The sequence below is a fragment of the Misgurnus anguillicaudatus genome, chromosome 22, assembly GCF_027580225.2.
Source record: "Misgurnus anguillicaudatus chromosome 22, ASM2758022v2, whole genome shotgun sequence".
Classification (NCBI taxonomy): domain Eukaryota; kingdom Metazoa; phylum Chordata; class Actinopteri; order Cypriniformes; family Cobitidae; genus Misgurnus; species Misgurnus anguillicaudatus.
The window spans coordinates 15681808-15699718 of NC_073358.2; the positions used below are offsets into that span (position 1 = coordinate 15681808).

A 17911-nucleotide genomic window follows, 5' to 3' on the forward strand; every position below is an offset into this window, starting at 1 on the left:
CAAATTTAAAAAAAATAGTTGTTCATATTTTGACATTCTCTATTAAAACATAGAACAATGCATGATTTGTTGAAATATAACAAAATATGACAGAACTACACGTGTTTGAAGTTGAAAGAGTCAAATTACCACAAAAATTTCCACATCCATACATTATATTACCACATCAATACCTTAAAATCACTGGTAAAACTAATAGATTTAGCACACACAAAGCAAAAACATCATCAATGTATGTTCAACTTTTTTACCTTTTGTTTGATTGACATTGAGACAGACTGCTAAAAATCTAAGTGATCTAATATAATGTTACACATCAGATAGTTTTACCCAACAGTTAACCAAACATTTACTTAAAACATAACAGATTATAGAGCCTACCTGCGTGAATTCTTATCAAAACAGATATTTGTAAAACTGTAATTTTGTGTAGATCTATATATCCGGGTCGCGCACGCGCTTCAGATATCAGTCAGTCAGCGTGAGGGGATCGCTTTTGAGTCTTGTCGCTCTTAATAACTCTTTAAGATTAATCAGGTACCGAACTTTATCTCTCTTAATGACTCTTTTAACATCAAGCAAGTCCTGCAGTCTATTTTCTAAGTCATGCATGAAAGCGAAACCAAAATGAATTGAGACGCATTTTTGTATTAGATTAAGCATTAGGACCCATACAGAAATGTAATATATGTCAATATATGTAAATTACATATATAATATCAGTGCCCATGTATGTCTGCTGCATATATTAAATATGCAAAATTCATATATGTAAAATACATGGACATATATGGAAAATATATTTCAAAATATAGCAAAAATGGCCGTTTTCATATAAGTGCCATATATTTTCCCATATATGGACATACATGTGAAATATATGTAAGACACATATATGTATACATGCATATATGTACTTATTTCCATAGTACATACTTTCACTTATATTAGGGATACAAATATGCTTCCAATATGATGACCCCCTGTACTTTCACTTATATTAGGGATACAAATATGCTTCTTATATGATGCCACCATGTACTTTCACTTATATTAGGGATACAAATATGCTTCTTATATGATGCCACCATGTACTTTCACTTATATTCGTGGCACAACTATGTTTTTTTATACAGCCTACACATATATTTGTACTCATTCTACAGAACACCCAAGTCCAAGTCTTTTCAAATACAAACTTTACTGCATTTTTTCAGCACAGACTTGACAAGTACAAACAAGTACAAACTTTTCAAGTAAAAACTTTAACTTCATTTAACATTAACTTCAGACTTTATTTTCTCATTAAAGCCTTTTCAAAGCGCTCACTTTTTTCCCTCAGTATTACATTTTCAAACTTCTAGGCACATTTAAAACATTCCCAAACTCACTCGCTGGGGAAAAACACACTCATTTTTAGTTAACATTTTTCCTGGACATTGTCAGTCTTAGCTCTGCCATCTTCCCATTCAGGTCTGTTCCAATCTGGCCAGCCAAAACGAGTACTTTGACATAACTGCATCTGAGAAAGTACATTTTCAAGAAAAAGTTTTAGGTATTAAGCAGACAAAACACTGGTGGATAAACTTATCACAAAGATAAAAAAACTTTATTGCAGTTTCTTCTAGTGCAAGTCAGTAAAATTAAGTGACAAAGTATGTGAATAGGCAAGTAAGGCCACACTTATTGCAAGCATGGCAGCCAGTTTTGCACCAATTAAATTTGCAGGCGAGATAGGGTCATAGTGCCAAACACCACCCTCCTCCACCACCTCTCATCAAAACTATTTTTTACGCAGAATGTGAATTTGAACACATACATTGAAAATTCTTGAATGCACTAACTGCAGCCCCATGAATGATTGTCCATTTGTTGGCAGAGATACCTCCACGGGTGTGGTTCGAAAGCAGGCACTAAGCCGAAAGGGGTGGTGGTAGCACAGCAGTTAAGGAACCTGGCTAGTATGCTAGCCTAGAATTTGTGAGTTTGAATCCTGGTCACCACCGTTGTGCCCTTGAGCAAGGCACTTAACCCCAAGTTGAACTTTGTAAGTGTACAAACAGTTTAATAAGAAGTAGGGCTGTCACTTTTTATTCGATATTCAAATATGCATTCAAACATGACGTGAAATATCCACTATAAATAAACCATCCGTTTTTTTAAAAATGCCATGTGTAGCGCATTTTTTACAGTCTAACACCTCGTAATAGGGAGGAAGCTGAGAATGAGACCGACGGCAACTGTGCGCAAGAGAGGGAAGATGTGGCTCCGGCTTCTGCAGACTTTTTTTGCTTTTCCTGTGGAAATTTTTTGGATAATTCTGCGGAATGATTTTAAATATTTAAAAAATACATAAGAGAATTTAAGCCGTAAATATTACAAAATTGCATCTAGAATAATTACTTTTTAAAGGCTTACAATGAAAATGAAAACACCAAACCAAACAAGTGCTCTGAATTAAATTGGACCAACATATGAGGGGCCGTACAAGCCAAAATTCATTCTGGCACTCTCACACACATACATTCTCCTTTTACATACATACATTCTCATTTCACATACATACATTTCTGGTCTCGCACCCATACATTCTTCTTTTACATACATACATTCTCCTTTCACATACATACATTTCTGGTCTCACACACATACATTCTCCTTCCACATACATACATTTCTAGTCCCACACACATACATTCTCCTTTCACATACATACATTTCTGTTCTCACACACAAATACATTCTCCTTTTACATACATGCATTTTCCTTTTACATACAGACATACATTCTCCTTTAACATACACACATTTCTACTTTCTCGCACACATACATGTCTGCTCTCACACACATACATTTCTACTCTTACACACTTACATACTTTTCCACACACGCGCGCCCGTGCGCCAAACACACGCACACACATGTCTGCTATCACACACATATATCCTCCTTTTTATATACATGTACTTTTTAACTCTCACATACATACATTCTCCTTTCACATACATGTATTTTTTTACTCTCATACACTTACATTCTCTTTTCACAAACATATATTTTTTTACTCTCACACACTTACATTCTCCCTTCTCTTTAACTGAGATAAATGAACTATCTGAGAGTGATGTGATGGTGTGGAGAGGATACTGCAAAAATCGGTCATGGAGAGAGGTGAGGGATGGCTATTTATAAGCACCTCTTCACGCTGATTGGTTGAATCACATGACCATGCTCCTCCCAACCTTAGTAAAAAAACCTTTATTTAAGAGTGTCCTTGACTACGGATTTACATATTCTAACCAGGGCTGCGTTCCCCGAAACCTTCTTAGCTCTACGTCGTTCTTAAGTTGTACCTTAAGCTGTACCTTATTGTTAATACGTGTTTTCCGAAACGTTCTTAGTTACTTATCACTTTTGTTAGTCATTTGTTCGGAAGGTTGGTCTGGAGCACTCTTAGCTGTACCTTATCCCACTTGACTCCGCTAGATCATTACACTGATGGTTGTTAGATTTTTTTATCTAAACTATGGCAGCTATATAGCGAATCTCATTATTTTATTTGTGCATTTCATATCCGTTAAATCTTTAGTCTACTGGCTAGAATTTTAGCTGCAAATTAATAAATCAGGTAAAAATCGCATGCCACGGGCGCACATTCATCACAAAATCATAATTGTTGATTTTTTTTATTATGATTTTTTTATGTTTTATAACTTTGAGGCAAATGCATTTAAATTACCCTGCTCCACTTGATTACTGCTTGTATAGTTTTAAGGTCAACAAATTTTCCACATAAAAACTAATCAAAGCTAAAATCTAAAGCAATCATAATATATTTTTTATTTCTGTGCGCAGCTTCAGAAATGCGTCCATTAAGCTTTATCCGCATTGTAAACGCGCGGCTTGCACATACATACGCGTGAACTAATGAACAACAACAGCTTGTTTTCATATATTTTAAGTGAAATGCACAGCCAAGCCAGGTGACTTGCTCGACCCACCTTATTACCCGGTGCAACGCAGTTATTTGGAACCCCTAATATAAATTATCCTTTAAAGTGAAGGTATAGTGGATGCAATGGAGCAGTTTATGCATGATATGTTTGGAAATGAAGTTGCGGGTTTCACGGGTTTGATATAAAATAAAATATACAAGGTTGAATTTAGTTGTTTGCAATTTGAAATATTTTTACAAGACATTCCTCATAAATTTAACTTGAACTATTTCAGAAATGTTTCTTTAATAAAGATCACCGCTATCTCATAAAGCAGCAAAACCTATTACATAAAGTGAATAATTGATTGTCGAGCAATCGATATCAACCTATTCAGCACCATCGCCATGGACAGCACCTGGTAACGTCTTATGTAAGAAGGAATCCCTTAAGAAACCCGCTAAGGTACAGGGCTGCGTTTCCCGATAACGTTGTCTCTTAGCGCACTACGAAGACTCTTAAGTTAAACCTTAACTACAGGATTACCTTTTCTAGGCGTGTTTCCCGAACTGTACCTTAGCGGGTTTCTTAAGGTATACTTTCTTACGTACGACGTTACCAGGTGCTGTCCATGGCGTTGGTGCTGAATAGGCTGATATCGATTGCTCAACAATCAATTGTTCACTTTATGTAATAGGTACTTCGCTGCGTTATGAAAGAGCGGTGTTATTTATTAAATAAAAAATAGTTCAAGTTACATTTATTAGGAATATCTGGTAAAAATATTTCAAATTGCAAACAACTAAATATAAACCTTGTATATTTTATTTTATATCAAACCCATGCAAAACTCGCAACTTCATGTCCAAAAGTATAATGCATAAACTGCTACAATGCATCCATTATTCCTTCACTTTAAAGGATAATTTATATTAGGGGTTCCCAATAAATGCATTGCACAGGGAAATAAGGTGGGTCGTGCAAGTCACCTGGCCTGGCACTACACTCAAAATATACAAAAACAAATTGTTGTTCATTAGTTCACGCGTTTATTTGCTTGGACACTGGATGCGCAAGCGGTTTACAATGCGGATAACGCCCAATGGACGCATTTCTGGAGCCGCGCCTGTCTGTTTACCTTAAATATAACATAAAAATATATATTATATGATATTTAAATATATATTATGATTGTTTTAGATTTTAGCCCTGACTAGCTTCAATGTGGAAATTTGCCGACCCTATACAAGCAATAATCAAGTGGAGCAGTTTCTTTTGAGTGTTTTTAAAGATTATGGCATGCAGCTGCCTCAAAGTTAAAAAACATTAAAAACTTCGATGCAAAGTCGACTTAACAATAATAATAATATTCAGGAAAATCAACAATTATGATTTTGTGATGAATGTGCTCCCGTGGCATGCGATTTTACTTGATTTGTTTTATTGCAGCTAAAATAGCCGGTAAACTAAAGATTTAACGGATTTGAAATGCACTAATGAAATAGTAAGATTCTCTGTATAGCTGCCTGCCATAGTTTCACCAACTCCTCCACCCAGAATGTTTTTTTAATAGTTTCTTTAGCCTGTATTAATAGTTCGAAGCTGATGTTCCTTTGGAAAAAATATTTAAAATCTAACAACCATCAGTGTAATAATGTCTAATTATGTGAATGTTTTATTCTTTAAATAAAGAAATGCCTAATTTAACACGGATTGTACTTCAACTTTTTTTTTTACAGATATATATATACGGCAATATACACAAGCCTTTATCACAGTCATGGCCCCATAGCGGAGTCAAGTGAGAACGGGTAGAGCTAAGAGTGCTCCAGACCAACCTTCCGAACGAATGACTTACAGAAGTGATACGTAACTAAGAACGTTTCGGGAAACACGTATTAACGATAAGGTACAGCTTAAGGTACAACTTAAGAACGACGTAGAGCTAAGAAGGTTTCGGGGAACGCAGCCCTGAAAACTTTATCAGTCTGGGAGTATAATCTGTTCAACCTAAGTTTTTAAATTGAAAAATGAAAAATAAAAAGGGACAATACATTAATTTTGTTGTAGTATTTTTGTTTGTCTTGTCATAGTAATTGCAATACCCGATTTTTTAAAATCATAATTGTTGTTTTTCCTAATTATGATTGATGTTAATTCGACTTTGCCGAAGCCTTTTCAATGCTCCACAACTTTGAGGCAACTGCATGCCCCTCCCCACAAACACTCAAAAGAAACTGCTCCACCTGATCACCGCCTAGTCTCAAATGTCAACAAATGTTCCACACCACAAAACCAATCAAAGCTAAAATCTAAAGCAATCATAATATATTTAGATATTATATAATTTAGGCTATATTTTATATGTTATATTTGAGGTAGACAGACAGGCTCCAGAAAAGCTTTATCCGCACTGGAAACGCGCTGCTTGCGCATCCAGTTTTAAAGAACAATATACGTGAACTAATTAACAAGAGTTTGTTTTTATAAGTGTAATGCACTTCCAAGCCAGGTGACTTGCATGACCCAACTGGTTCCCATGTGCGACGCACTTATTGGGAAGCCCTGATGTAAATTATTCCTTCAAGTGAAGGCATGCCTTGGACAAGAAGTTGCGGGTTTGACTAAGGGAGCATGTGAAATTGTTAAGGGGGCTTAACTTTATACCAATGAATAATGCACACTGAGATCTCGCTTTGAAACGGCAGATTTTTAAATGCAGCACTCCATAAAACACTACATATGCAACTGCACAAGTAAACTGAAACTCACTAGCAAAATTTAAACAGCGTAATGATAATAGATCATAACATATTATTTGATAGACTAGTAAGTGTGGATCAAGGATGTTTAAAATCTCTAGCCTGGTGGTCAGGACATGAATGCATCAAATCAGCAGATGCAAAGGTTTATTTAGCTCATATATCATAAATAAAAATTAGCAAGGTAACTTTGCAGTATACCATATTATATATTTCTTACTATGTGATTTCCATCTTATAGAGTAACGGAAATATGGCAATAAATATCCGCACAACATTAATATTTCTCAAAACTTTGACAAAAATTATTTTCAAAGGAACTGCAGTTATTCAAAGATGCACGCATTATTCCGCATATGATTTGATATTTAACGGCAATTAACGTCACATTTGGCAATAAATATCCACATAACTTAACATAACAGCATAATGAAATTAATAAACAGACAAGGCAGCAGGATTGACATGTAAATTGTATTATTATTACTGGAAAAACAGCAATATTACTTCAAGTCTCTAAGCAAAAAAATTTGAAAAAACATTATTCAAACTTTATATGAAGAAAAATATATTTAAAGGAAATGTATTCTTACATTTATTAAAAGATGCACAAATTATTCCATATATTATTTCCTGTTTAAGAGCACGATTGTCTGTGACCTAGCTCTGTTATTTAATAGCTGATTAACAGATGCGCTTCTGCGCTTTAGTCTGATATGAATAAACCACGTCGGCAAATTATTATTATTTGAAAATAATATTTGTTTAATATTTGCAAAATATAAAATCTTATATATAAAATTTATCTTAAATAGATTTCTATTGCTGCTTCCACAGAAAGCAGTGTGTATTTTACAAACTAAATGTAGGCTATTGTTTTACCTGTGCTTATGTGTATTTAAATGTCTGAAATCTAAAATAAACATGAGGTTGAAAACACTGCATGGTGTTGATATATGACAGCGCTGAGCTCGTCGGTCTGGCTCAGCGCCAACCAACGCGAAAGACGTTTGAATCTGGCAGTAATGTCACGTTCTAAATCCCACATGGGGATAAGGTTAAAAAATTAACCTTAAATTTATAGACCTTTTGCGAGTCGACGTCACACACGCGCATGTGGCGGCAGAAAAACAGTGGAAATGAATTACCAACAAAGTCAAAGAGATATCATTCAAAATGCTTAATAGGTTTTACCCCACTAACTATTACCTGAAAAAAATGAAAAAAGACTTGGATATCAGCTGTACTTTCTGTGAAGAGCAAAATGAAACATTGGTGCATTTATTTTGGTCTTGCCCGCATGCCAAGAAACTTTGGGGCAAACTTGCTCAATTTATTGTTGTCCATATTTACCCTCAATTTGCTTTGCGGTGGGAAAATGTTTTGTTTGGTTTCACTGAATTTGATAATAATTTATGTTCAGAGTTTTTTGTGATAAATTTGCTTATTATTTTAACCAAATTTTATTTGCACAAGTCAAAATTCCTAAAAAAGAAACCAAGCTTTCTGGAGCTTGCTGCTTATATTAGGCACTATGTTCTATCAATTTCTGAATGTAAAAACAAAAAAGCTGTTAGATCATATAACCTCTGTAAGCTTTACAAGATATTTATTTAATTTTTTCTGTTTTTATTTTATTTTTTATTTTTCTATAACCCTTAACCTCCCTGGCTTATTTGTGAATTATTCATAGACTGTATTGATGTACAGATAATTATTGCTGTATGTTCTATTTTTGAATCATATTAATAAATAAAAAAACAGTGGAAATTAATGAGACACGAGTGAAACGAACAATATAACTCACTAGAAAATGTCTTGTTGTGCTGTTGAGTGTCAGAATAGGAATTCCAAAATAGATGACCTTTATTTTTATAGTATACCGTCATCGAAGACACCATTTGAAGATAAACGTAAGTGTTTATGGTTTCAATAAAAGCCCTCAACCGGACAGACTGGAGTGATGAAATCATCTGAAAATCTTTGAATAATTTGAATAGAAAATAATTAGAGAAGATATCCGGTGTTCTGTCTGTCGAAGTCTGATCCCTCTATGTGTTTCTTATAGCGTTTTCATCACGTTACGTTTATAATATATTTAGAAAGATAAAAGATTTAAATTAGTTCATAATATCAATAATATTACCATTTATTAAAGTTTTCGTATTTTTTTCGTTTTCTATTACTTCTTTTTACCTTATCTTAGCCTATGTCTTCTTCCTGTTTGTTCTAAATTATGATGTTTACTAATAAATATATAAACATAGCACACACACACACGATGTAAAGTGTTAATAATATATAAACAGGCCTTTACAAATTAATTTGTATGTAAACATAATAGTTTTAGATCAAACACGTAGGCTAAAAATAAGAAGAAATTGAAAACAGGAAATGATGAAATATTTAATAAATGATATTATACAGAATACATGATATTATTGCTCATATAAGTACTTCAGCGATTCATACTGTAAAAATAATTGATTTACCAATAAAGAACAATACATATACATTTCATGCACACAATTAGTAGCCAAGCCATTTAAACTTTTAATTTATTTAAAAAATAAACGTAACTTGGTGAAACATTACACTTAAGAGAAATATAGAGGAAACAGACTTCTACAGAACACCGGATCCTTAAAAATCACAGTTTAATGCTAAAACACTTCACACAGCTATTGAAATTCACTTTCTGCCACCAGTTGGGCTCCGCCCACAAAAAACGTAATCTCTGTTTGCAAACACGCAAAAGGTCTATTAATTTACTTGATGAAAGCTATGTGAAATTTGTCATTATTGAATTATCCTAATTTTTTCATAACACATCTGACTTGACTGATTTGACTTTAAGATTAAACCAGGATTCTCTGACTATTTGCTGTCACCCTATATTATGTACGTGCGTGCGTGCTTGTGTGTGTGTGTGTGTGTGTGTGTGTGTGTGTGTGTGTGTGTGTGTGTGTGTGTGTGTGTGTGTGTGTGTGTGTGTGTGTGTGTGTGTGTGACGAAAATATGTGTATGTAAAAGAAGAATGTATGTGTGTGAGAGAGAGAGTATAGTTGAAACGGAAGGCGTATAGTGGAAACGGAAGGCAGGTCATGCGCGATCAGGGTCACGCAACACGCGGTGGGGTCCTCATCAACAACATGGCTGAGGTAGATGAGGCGGCCACAGGAGCCCTTCAGCAAGCTATTGGGGTTTTAAGAAATATTTTATCATCTCCTGAAACGGTTACATCTTTGGCGTCGTCCCTTGAGCGACCAAGGACAGGCTCATCCACACGTAATACTACGTGCAGGACGGTGGAAAGTGAGATGATGTCACTTTTCAGGCCTGGCAGCAGCAACTCACAAGTCGCTTCGGCAGGGCAAGCTGCTAACGTTACTCAAGACCAAAGTGGAGGATTGCGGCAATCTTTGCGATATCAAACTCAGAAACACTTTGGCAACTGGAGATCCCGGCCAAGGAAAAGGTAAGAACAACGTACATTTGCAACTAGCATGATAAAGTATGATAAAGTTAAACCGAAGTTTGCAAATCAAAACTGTTTAAACAGTAACATTAAGTTACGCGGAAGGTTCCACTGTATGCACACAAACTCGTGTCTCAAACGGAAGGCTGCATCCTTCGGAGGTAACTTAACCTAACGTTAAATGTGCCCAGTTTGTAGGCTGCAAAGTCTTATTTTTGAATATTAACAATTGTGGTGCGTTCTGGGAAATTCGTCTGAATTCGCGCTGGAACATTTTCAGAAAAATAAAAAATAAATGACTTTAATCAATTAACTGTAATGAATGTAATTTTTTTCAACATTGGTGTTTCATTAAAATTAGTATTGTAATATTCACTACACAGAGCCGTATTTTACCGCGAAGCTTGGCAAAATCGCATACATTATTGGAGGCGATTTGTTCACGATTATGAACGCGATTTTGCATAGCTTCTCGATGAAATCTTTGCGTGTCTCAAGCTCCCTTGTTCAGTAGTCAGGGCACTGATAAGGGAGTCGGCCATTTTAAGGGCTGTCTCCAGATATCTATAAAGGCTAGATGTGTCGCCCGCGCTGCTGGCCAATTGAGTGGAACGTCCGCATTTTGGCGGCCATCTTACCACATGACGCTCGCTCACTCGTAGCATTGAGTTTTAATGGTACATTAAATGACCATAACTTGCTTAAAGCGTAACTAAACCCCTGGTCAGAACCTAACTCCACCCACTGGCAAATTATATTTGAAAAATGCAAGAAAAGTGGGCAGATCCCAACGGAGATAGAGGGGACGAACTAAGCTTGTACGGTGAGATCGTAACAAGGGCGTGGTGAGCTTGAACCTGCTTACGTCACGAGTTACTTTTTGGACCCAACATCCAATAAGAAAATTCAACTACAGTAGCCACCGTTCAACCTGAAGAGCGCAGCACTCAGACGTTTTTACACTATATATTACAGTATTGAAACACTTTATATCCAAATGTTGGAGCTAAACTATGCAGTGCTCCGGCCCTCCAGGGTAAGATTTGAATAGCCCTGGCCTAGGCTATCCGGAGATTAATTTCCCCCCTGTAACGGCTGAATAATTGAAAAAACCTTTCTTAAATAAAAGTTGTTTATTGTGTATTCTTCAGAAAAAAAATATTTTGTATTAACATTGTATTTACAATACTGTTTGTTAATGAGTATAGATTGCTATTACGGATGAATAAATATCAAATATAATTTCTGCTTTGTTTTTAGGCCCAAAACACATTTTCATGACACTTTCAACAAAGATGTCATCCTTCTTCCAACACCATCAAACAGTGTTGTTGTCAAGCATCGTGAAAAGCAACAGTTACATGAACAAGGACATATATTGAATGGATTTGAATTTCAGAAATCTTGGGACCACAAGACTGTCATTGAACAAATAAGGGATGCCTTTGGAGAAAAGCTCTCTGCTGATGTGAGGTAAGCACATGTACTTTACTTTATTGTGACACTGTGATATGATTCTATTCTAAATTATTATTACATAAAAGAATTAAAATAGTATGCCATTTCCTGCTGTGAAAGTGCATACAATTTTTAACCACTGTTTTTCAGCATAGAGTTTCTGATGGCTTGTGGCCATAAATTGATTTCACCCAAACTGCGTGCTGGACAGGAGCTGGATGCAAGTCTTATACATAAAATATATAAATCAAAAGCCCTGTACATTAGACCATCAAAGGCAATTTTGGTAAGTTAAATCACATTTGAATTGAGATGCAGGGTATTGTAATAACTGTTAAAAAATGTTGGAGATCCTCACTCCTGTCCTAATCAGAAACCAAAACATTTTTTTTTTTTTTGAGGTTTTAGCAACAACAAAAGAGAGGAAGTAATAACTTTAAGAGGGGATAAAGCCAAAAAAACAAAACAATAACTAAGGGAGGACCAAATTACTTGCCCTGACCAAAAGAAAAGCATATAAACAACTAAAGAAAATGCTCTCACTTCCTATTTAATTAAAAACAATCACCTCTCTACAGATTATATTAACACAGCCTTTAAAGGTGCAGTGTGTAATTTTTAGAAGGATATCTTGACAGAAATGCAAAATAATATACAAAACTATATTATCAGGGGTGTATAAAGACACTTCCTAATGAACCGTTATGTTTTTATTACCTTAGAATGAGACGTTTTATCTACATACACAGAGGGTCCCCTTACATGGAAGTCGCCATTTTGTGCCGCCATGTTTTTTACGAAGCTCTTAACAGGCAAACTATTTTACTAAGTTATCTTCAACGGTGATATGTTTGTCCTGTGGTTTGTCCTGTAGCTTCTCTATGCATTTCAAAAGCGAAGGGTGAGTTGCAAACTGAGTTGTTGGTTGCAATTTGCAACCTCACCACTAGATGCCACTAAAATTTACACACTGCACCTTTAAGTAATTTTTATATATTTTTATTGGACGCATACACATTGCTGCAATTTACTCAACTGGAACCAAAGTTAAATTTTAGTCTCTGCTTGTTTGTCATAGTAGTTGATACACGTTAGATATGATATCTAAACAAATGTAATTTTATTTTTCATTTAATTTGCTTATTATCAAAAATAAACTATTCTAAAATAACTCTAATACATTCTATGTGGAAGTCCTTACGTTTGGTCCACAAAAGCTGTTTATTATCTATACTATTAACAATTAAAATCACAAGCTCTAAGGAGGCTGGGACAGTAGAGGATCTCCCTTAGAATGGGACATCAAAAGTAAATGAAATCCTAGTGGTTCCAGATACTGTTCAGTTCACTCTTAAAATGTAGATATTAATTTTTTAAATGTATTTTTAAGGATGATATTACAGACAGTGAAGACAGCAACTATGAGGAAAACGCTGGTTCAGAGAGGCAGCTGCGTTCCTCATCTTTAACACAACATAGACCCTCTGACAGTTTCACCAGTCCGATGGCTGCCGCTTCTGGCTCACCACCAAACTGCACTCTGGAAGTTCAACCTTTTGCTTTGTCACATGTGTCTGGAGCATTATTCTCTCAAACTCCTGCCTTGACCAATCAAAGAAGTATCCCACCCAACCATAGCAGCAATTCAGCAAGCAGCTTGTCCAATCAACTGCCAGTGTGCTCGCTGGAAATCTGCCCCTCCACCAGTCAGCCTTCTACTTCATCATTTAGAGAAACTGTTTCAGTTAATCAACCTTTGGTGGATCTTACTGGCCCAAATTTCTCAAGCTCACCTAACCAGAGCAGTAGTTCTGCATTACCATTTACACCAACACCCCATCAGCCAGGAAACTATGATAACTATCTTTCAGTAATGTCCGCACTGTCTGACATGTCTTCTGATGATGAGGAATTGAATCAGGCCATACTAGCAAGCCTGCAGAGTGAAAGGTTAGTACAAATGTAAATGTTTTATGTATTTTGTTGTTAATACAGTTTTCTAATTTTGATTTTACATCTCTGTATTGAATGTTTTTAAGGCTTGCCTTAAGGGCTCGTTATAGTCGTGCGTAGGTCCTATGGCGTAGCCGCGACGGCGTAGGTTCCGCATCGGTTTTCATTTATACTTTTGCGTCGGCGTCCACGTCGACGTGCAAACACGCGCGCAGGCCGCTGGTAGGCAGTAACCACGTGAGTAACCACAATAGCAGCGTGAACGCCAAAGAAGAAGCTTTGCAAGTTAAGCCACAAACGAAGAAGAAACAGCAACTTGTTGTGTATAATTTGAGAAGACCAGCTATGATGGATGTAAATAAACAGCGACTTTTGTTGCAGTTTGAGTTCAATCACTCCTCAACTTGGCCATTCTCTTTGTTTTCACCGTCGCAAACTGAAATACCTATGACACAGTTTTTTTACCTGACGGGAGGGGTTCTGGTGGACCAATCACAGCGCTTGCAGTCCGAATAGAACTGACGCGTTGTTAAAAATTTTGCGAGGTGCACTTCAGGCTACGCACAGGCTACGGATAGCCTACGCCATAGCTACGGCGTAGAACCTACGCACGACTATAAATCGCCCTTTACCTGCTCATTTTTATGCATATGATGCTTATATTGCCGCTTAATGTTCAGAATTGTTGTTGAACAAATACCATAATACCCCTATCTTTAAAGTAGTAGTTATTGTAATTTATATTTATCTTGTTTGTTTTAGAAAGACCACATGTTGTCCAGTGCCAGCGAAAGATATTTTGCAAGATCTTGCAACACAAATAAACCATCAGAAGAAGTGCAAGTTTAACATAAACCGATCCACAGTCCTAGATGGAGCCATCAGAGGTTTTAAAAGAGGAACATACGATCCTTGTCACACTATTTCTGTCAGGTTTTCGGATGATATGGGCGTAGCTGAGGAGGCTGTCGACTTGGGTGGACCAAGAAGAGAATTTCTAAGACTTCTAATGGAGGCATTGCTACTATCTCCAATGTTTGAGGGAGATGAAGATAAAATGAACTTGGCCTTTGACAGTAATGGTATTTATTGATTGTAATCTCATAGAATTGATTATTTATTACATTCCAAATTGCTGTATTTTATAAGATGGTACTGGTATGCATTGTTACACATACACTTTTTCATTTTCTCTATAGCCATGAGAGAGGACAGGTACTTCATTGCAGGCAGGGCCATAGCAGTTAGCCTTGTACATGGTGGTCCTCCTGCAGGCTTTCTGTCTCCAACTCTCTTCTCTTCCCTTGTTGATGGCCCAGAATTGGCTAAGCCAGTTTTAGAGGATATTGCGGACACAGACCTCCGCGAAAAAATTAAAAGGGTAATTTTTAAGTTTTATGTTGTTGTTTTATGTGTTAATTATGGCACTTCAGTTTTATTATTTATTACATCTATTGGTAGGTCACTGAGTGTAAATTATTTGAAGAGCTGATAGCATCAACTGAGCCACTTGAGGAGTATTTGTCAACTGCTGGCTGCCTGAGGCCGCTGAGGAGATTGGAAGACAAGAATCAACTGGTAGATGACATCCTGATGTTCCAAGTGATACACAGAGTGCGTGGTCCTTTTGAGAGGTATTCTCAGTTTTTTGCTTCTACTATAAGAAACTGAAATCTATGCAGACTGTGTTCTGTGTTTTCTGTGGACTATATCTGTTAGTGTTTATTGTGCTAGACTGTGCGTACCCTCCACACAAAGTTTTTATGGCAATCCATATTTCTGCTGTTATCCACTATGTGGTGCTCTTACCCAACTTATAAAACACTGAAGCATCCACTTACCCAGATAACAGTAAATACTCTGTGTGTGTTTTGATTTTTATTCTAAATCTGATCTCTACTAAAAGTCCTTTATAAAAATTTAAAAAATTTGTATTTTTGAAGAAACCTGCCAATATTTTAAAGGTGATAAAAGAGAACAAATGAAGATAAGGTGAAATGTTTTTTTTTTTAAAGCAGATGGACTGATAATCAATGTGATATTTTGTATGTTTATGTATTCGAAGTATAAAAAAATTCGGGAAGACATTAAACCATTGTGAAAATCATAAAAAACACTGCCGCTGGCTGGCAACTTTCTTTTAAAATGCTGGTGGGGAAAGAGTTAAGTTATAATAGGGTTACATGGTTTATAGTTATAATTAATATATTCCACATGAAGACATAAAACAAAGGTTTTTGTCAAAACTTAAGTCACCAATTAAAACAGTTTAACTGTCTTTTTTACTTAGATTTCGTGATGGACTGAGAACCCTTGGTGTGCTGGACAAAATACAAACTCATCCGGAAAGTTTTCGCACCCTTCTATGCTGGTCTCCTACAACCCTCACAGCTGATCTGGTTGATAGCCTCTTTACTATTCGTCTATCTCCAGTTGGCAGCAATAGAAGGCGTACTGAAGAAGTTGTTGTTCCTTTCTGGAGAGACTACCTTGCAGATGCGGAAGGTACGTTTTAAACATTTCTCGCATACACAACACCTGTCAACTCTCCTACTTCCTGGGATTCTCCCTTGTTTTTTAAAATCGCTATAAAAATCCTCTGGGTGTATTTGATATGTTTGGTACATTCGCCTATGTTAAAGCAGATGACACTATAAAGACTTAGCTGTAACATTTCACTCAAACAACCACCAATAAAACAAGAAGAATAGTGGATAAACTTCGATGAAGAACGGCATCCGGAGGGTGGGGAGCCCACTCCCCGTATACACAATCTCGCACATTTGGACATGTGCACGGCATTTTTGTAACTTTGCGCCCTGGAAAACACTTGTTCGTGCTTTACTCTCAGGTTAAATCAAGTATACTAGCCAAGCTTACAAATACACTCCTCAGAAGGTGTTAAGGAATGCAACATCTGCGACCTATGTGTAGCCTATAACAAGTCCCTTGCAGATGCAAAGACCCACATAACAAATTAGAAAAGGTATCCCCATCTATTGTCTTGCCTAGTGGTGAAACAGCCTTGAGATATGAGTTGTTTTGGGGTTTGGAAATTTCCCTTATTTTTTTTTTATTCCAATGTTGAGAAGTATGGCATACACAGAAACGTTTTCTCCCTTGAAACAGATAATGAACTGCATCTTGTCATTTGTATATCCGTTAGGACTAGTGAAGCCTGCAGTTTTCTGATTTCTGATGTGTTGCTTTTTCTCTCTAGATCAAGGAGCACAGAAGCTGGAAACAGTTCTTGCTTTTGCCACTGGAGCCAATACTGTTCCACCAATTGGCTTCTCTCCACAACCATCAATTGAATTTCTTCACCAAGAACGTGATGCAGAAAGCAATTCTAAGCTTCCTGTTGCAAACACATGCATCAACTGTTTGAAGTTACCGCTGCACACAACCTACAAAGACTTTCAAGAAAACATGGACTTTGCATTGGGCAATACCCATGGTTTTGGAATAGCCTAATTTGCTGACAGGCATCTCAGTATTAGGCTGATGTTCAAAGATCATTCACACAGTTCAAACACACAAAAAAACTAGTCGGTACCTTAATGAGTTCATTGAAACAGTCTTTGTGTCATGTTATGGGGATATTCGACTTTGTTAACGTTACTTTTGTTGTGTTTTCATAAGATGTTACCACTTTGATGTTAACAAAGAACAGTTCTGATTTTCAGACCGTGAAGGCAAAAAATATCTTGAAATGTCTTGACACTTACATGTTTTTGGCACAGTATTTTAGGGTTGCACGATAAATCGCATGTGATGGTCATGCGCATCTCATCAATAAAGCCGGTTCCTTGATTAGTAGTAAATCACCATCACCTGCTTTTAGATGGAGCGACATTTACTACACAAAGCCGTAGTTCACTGACAAGCTGAGGCATATCAACCCCAGCTTGTCATATTTGCTACGAAATTGCTCTGCTTTGTCAGTGAACTACGGCTTTGTGTAGTAAATGTCACTCCATCTGAAAGCAGGTGATGGTGATTTACTACTAATCAGGGAACCGGCTCTATTGATGAGATGCACATGACCATCACATGCGATTTATTATGCAGCCCTACTGTATTTGTAGCCATTATGTTGCTAGTAATCTTCACTCAGAATGTACAGTGGGTTTTTTTCAATAAAATCACTGATAAATTGTTGCTTTGTATTTCATTATTTTTTTGTTTTGGGGCTTGTCTGCTTATGTTTTGACTTGTGGACCAACAAACACACTGCTGATTTTTAGTTTTGCTACGAAAGTCTGGCAAATGTTATCAATATGCAAAAGTTCCTTTCCCAAAGTAAACAATGACGTGAGTTATT

General features: G+C 36.3%; 1 protein-coding gene and 1 long non-coding RNA gene across 2 annotated transcripts in view; one reads left to right on the forward strand and one right to left on the reverse strand.

Annotated features, from left to right (window-relative positions):
- Positions 1-1175: 1175 nt before the first annotated feature.
- LOC141358817 (uncharacterized) overlaps positions 1176-17911 on the reverse strand; it is a 32016-nt gene continuing 15280 nt past the window's right edge. The window contains exon 4 of the long non-coding RNA XR_012365268.1: positions 1176-1522. This is a non-coding gene — a long non-coding RNA (uncharacterized lncRNA). The remainder of the gene's footprint in view (positions 1523-17911) is intronic.
- Positions 9641-17376, forward strand: LOC129418135 (uncharacterized). The gene is made up of 9 exons (XM_055173051.2): positions 9641-10176; positions 11437-11649; positions 11785-11920; positions 13025-13584; positions 14350-14669; positions 14787-14968; positions 15049-15221; positions 15878-16092; positions 16808-17376. Exons 1-9 carry the CDS (start codon positions 9803-9805, stop codon positions 17059-17061), a joined length of 2427 nt encoding a protein of 808 aa, XP_055029026.2. The 5' UTR covers positions 9641-9802; the 3' UTR covers positions 17062-17376.

Excerpts from the sequence above, each read along its gene's own strand:
- LOC129418135 (XM_055173051.2), top strand. The coding sequence starts at position 9,803 with ATGCGCGATCAGGGTCACGCAACACGCGGTGGGGTCCTCATCAACAAC. Across the intron at positions 13,585-14,349 it reads GCAAGCCTGCAGAGTGAAAG|AAAGACCACATGTTGTCCAG; the intron begins GTTAGTACAAAT and ends TGTTTGTTTTAG. Across the intron at positions 15,222-15,877 it reads GTGCGTGGTCCTTTTGAGAG|ATTTCGTGATGGACTGAGAA; the intron begins GTATTCTCAGTT and ends TTTTTTACTTAG.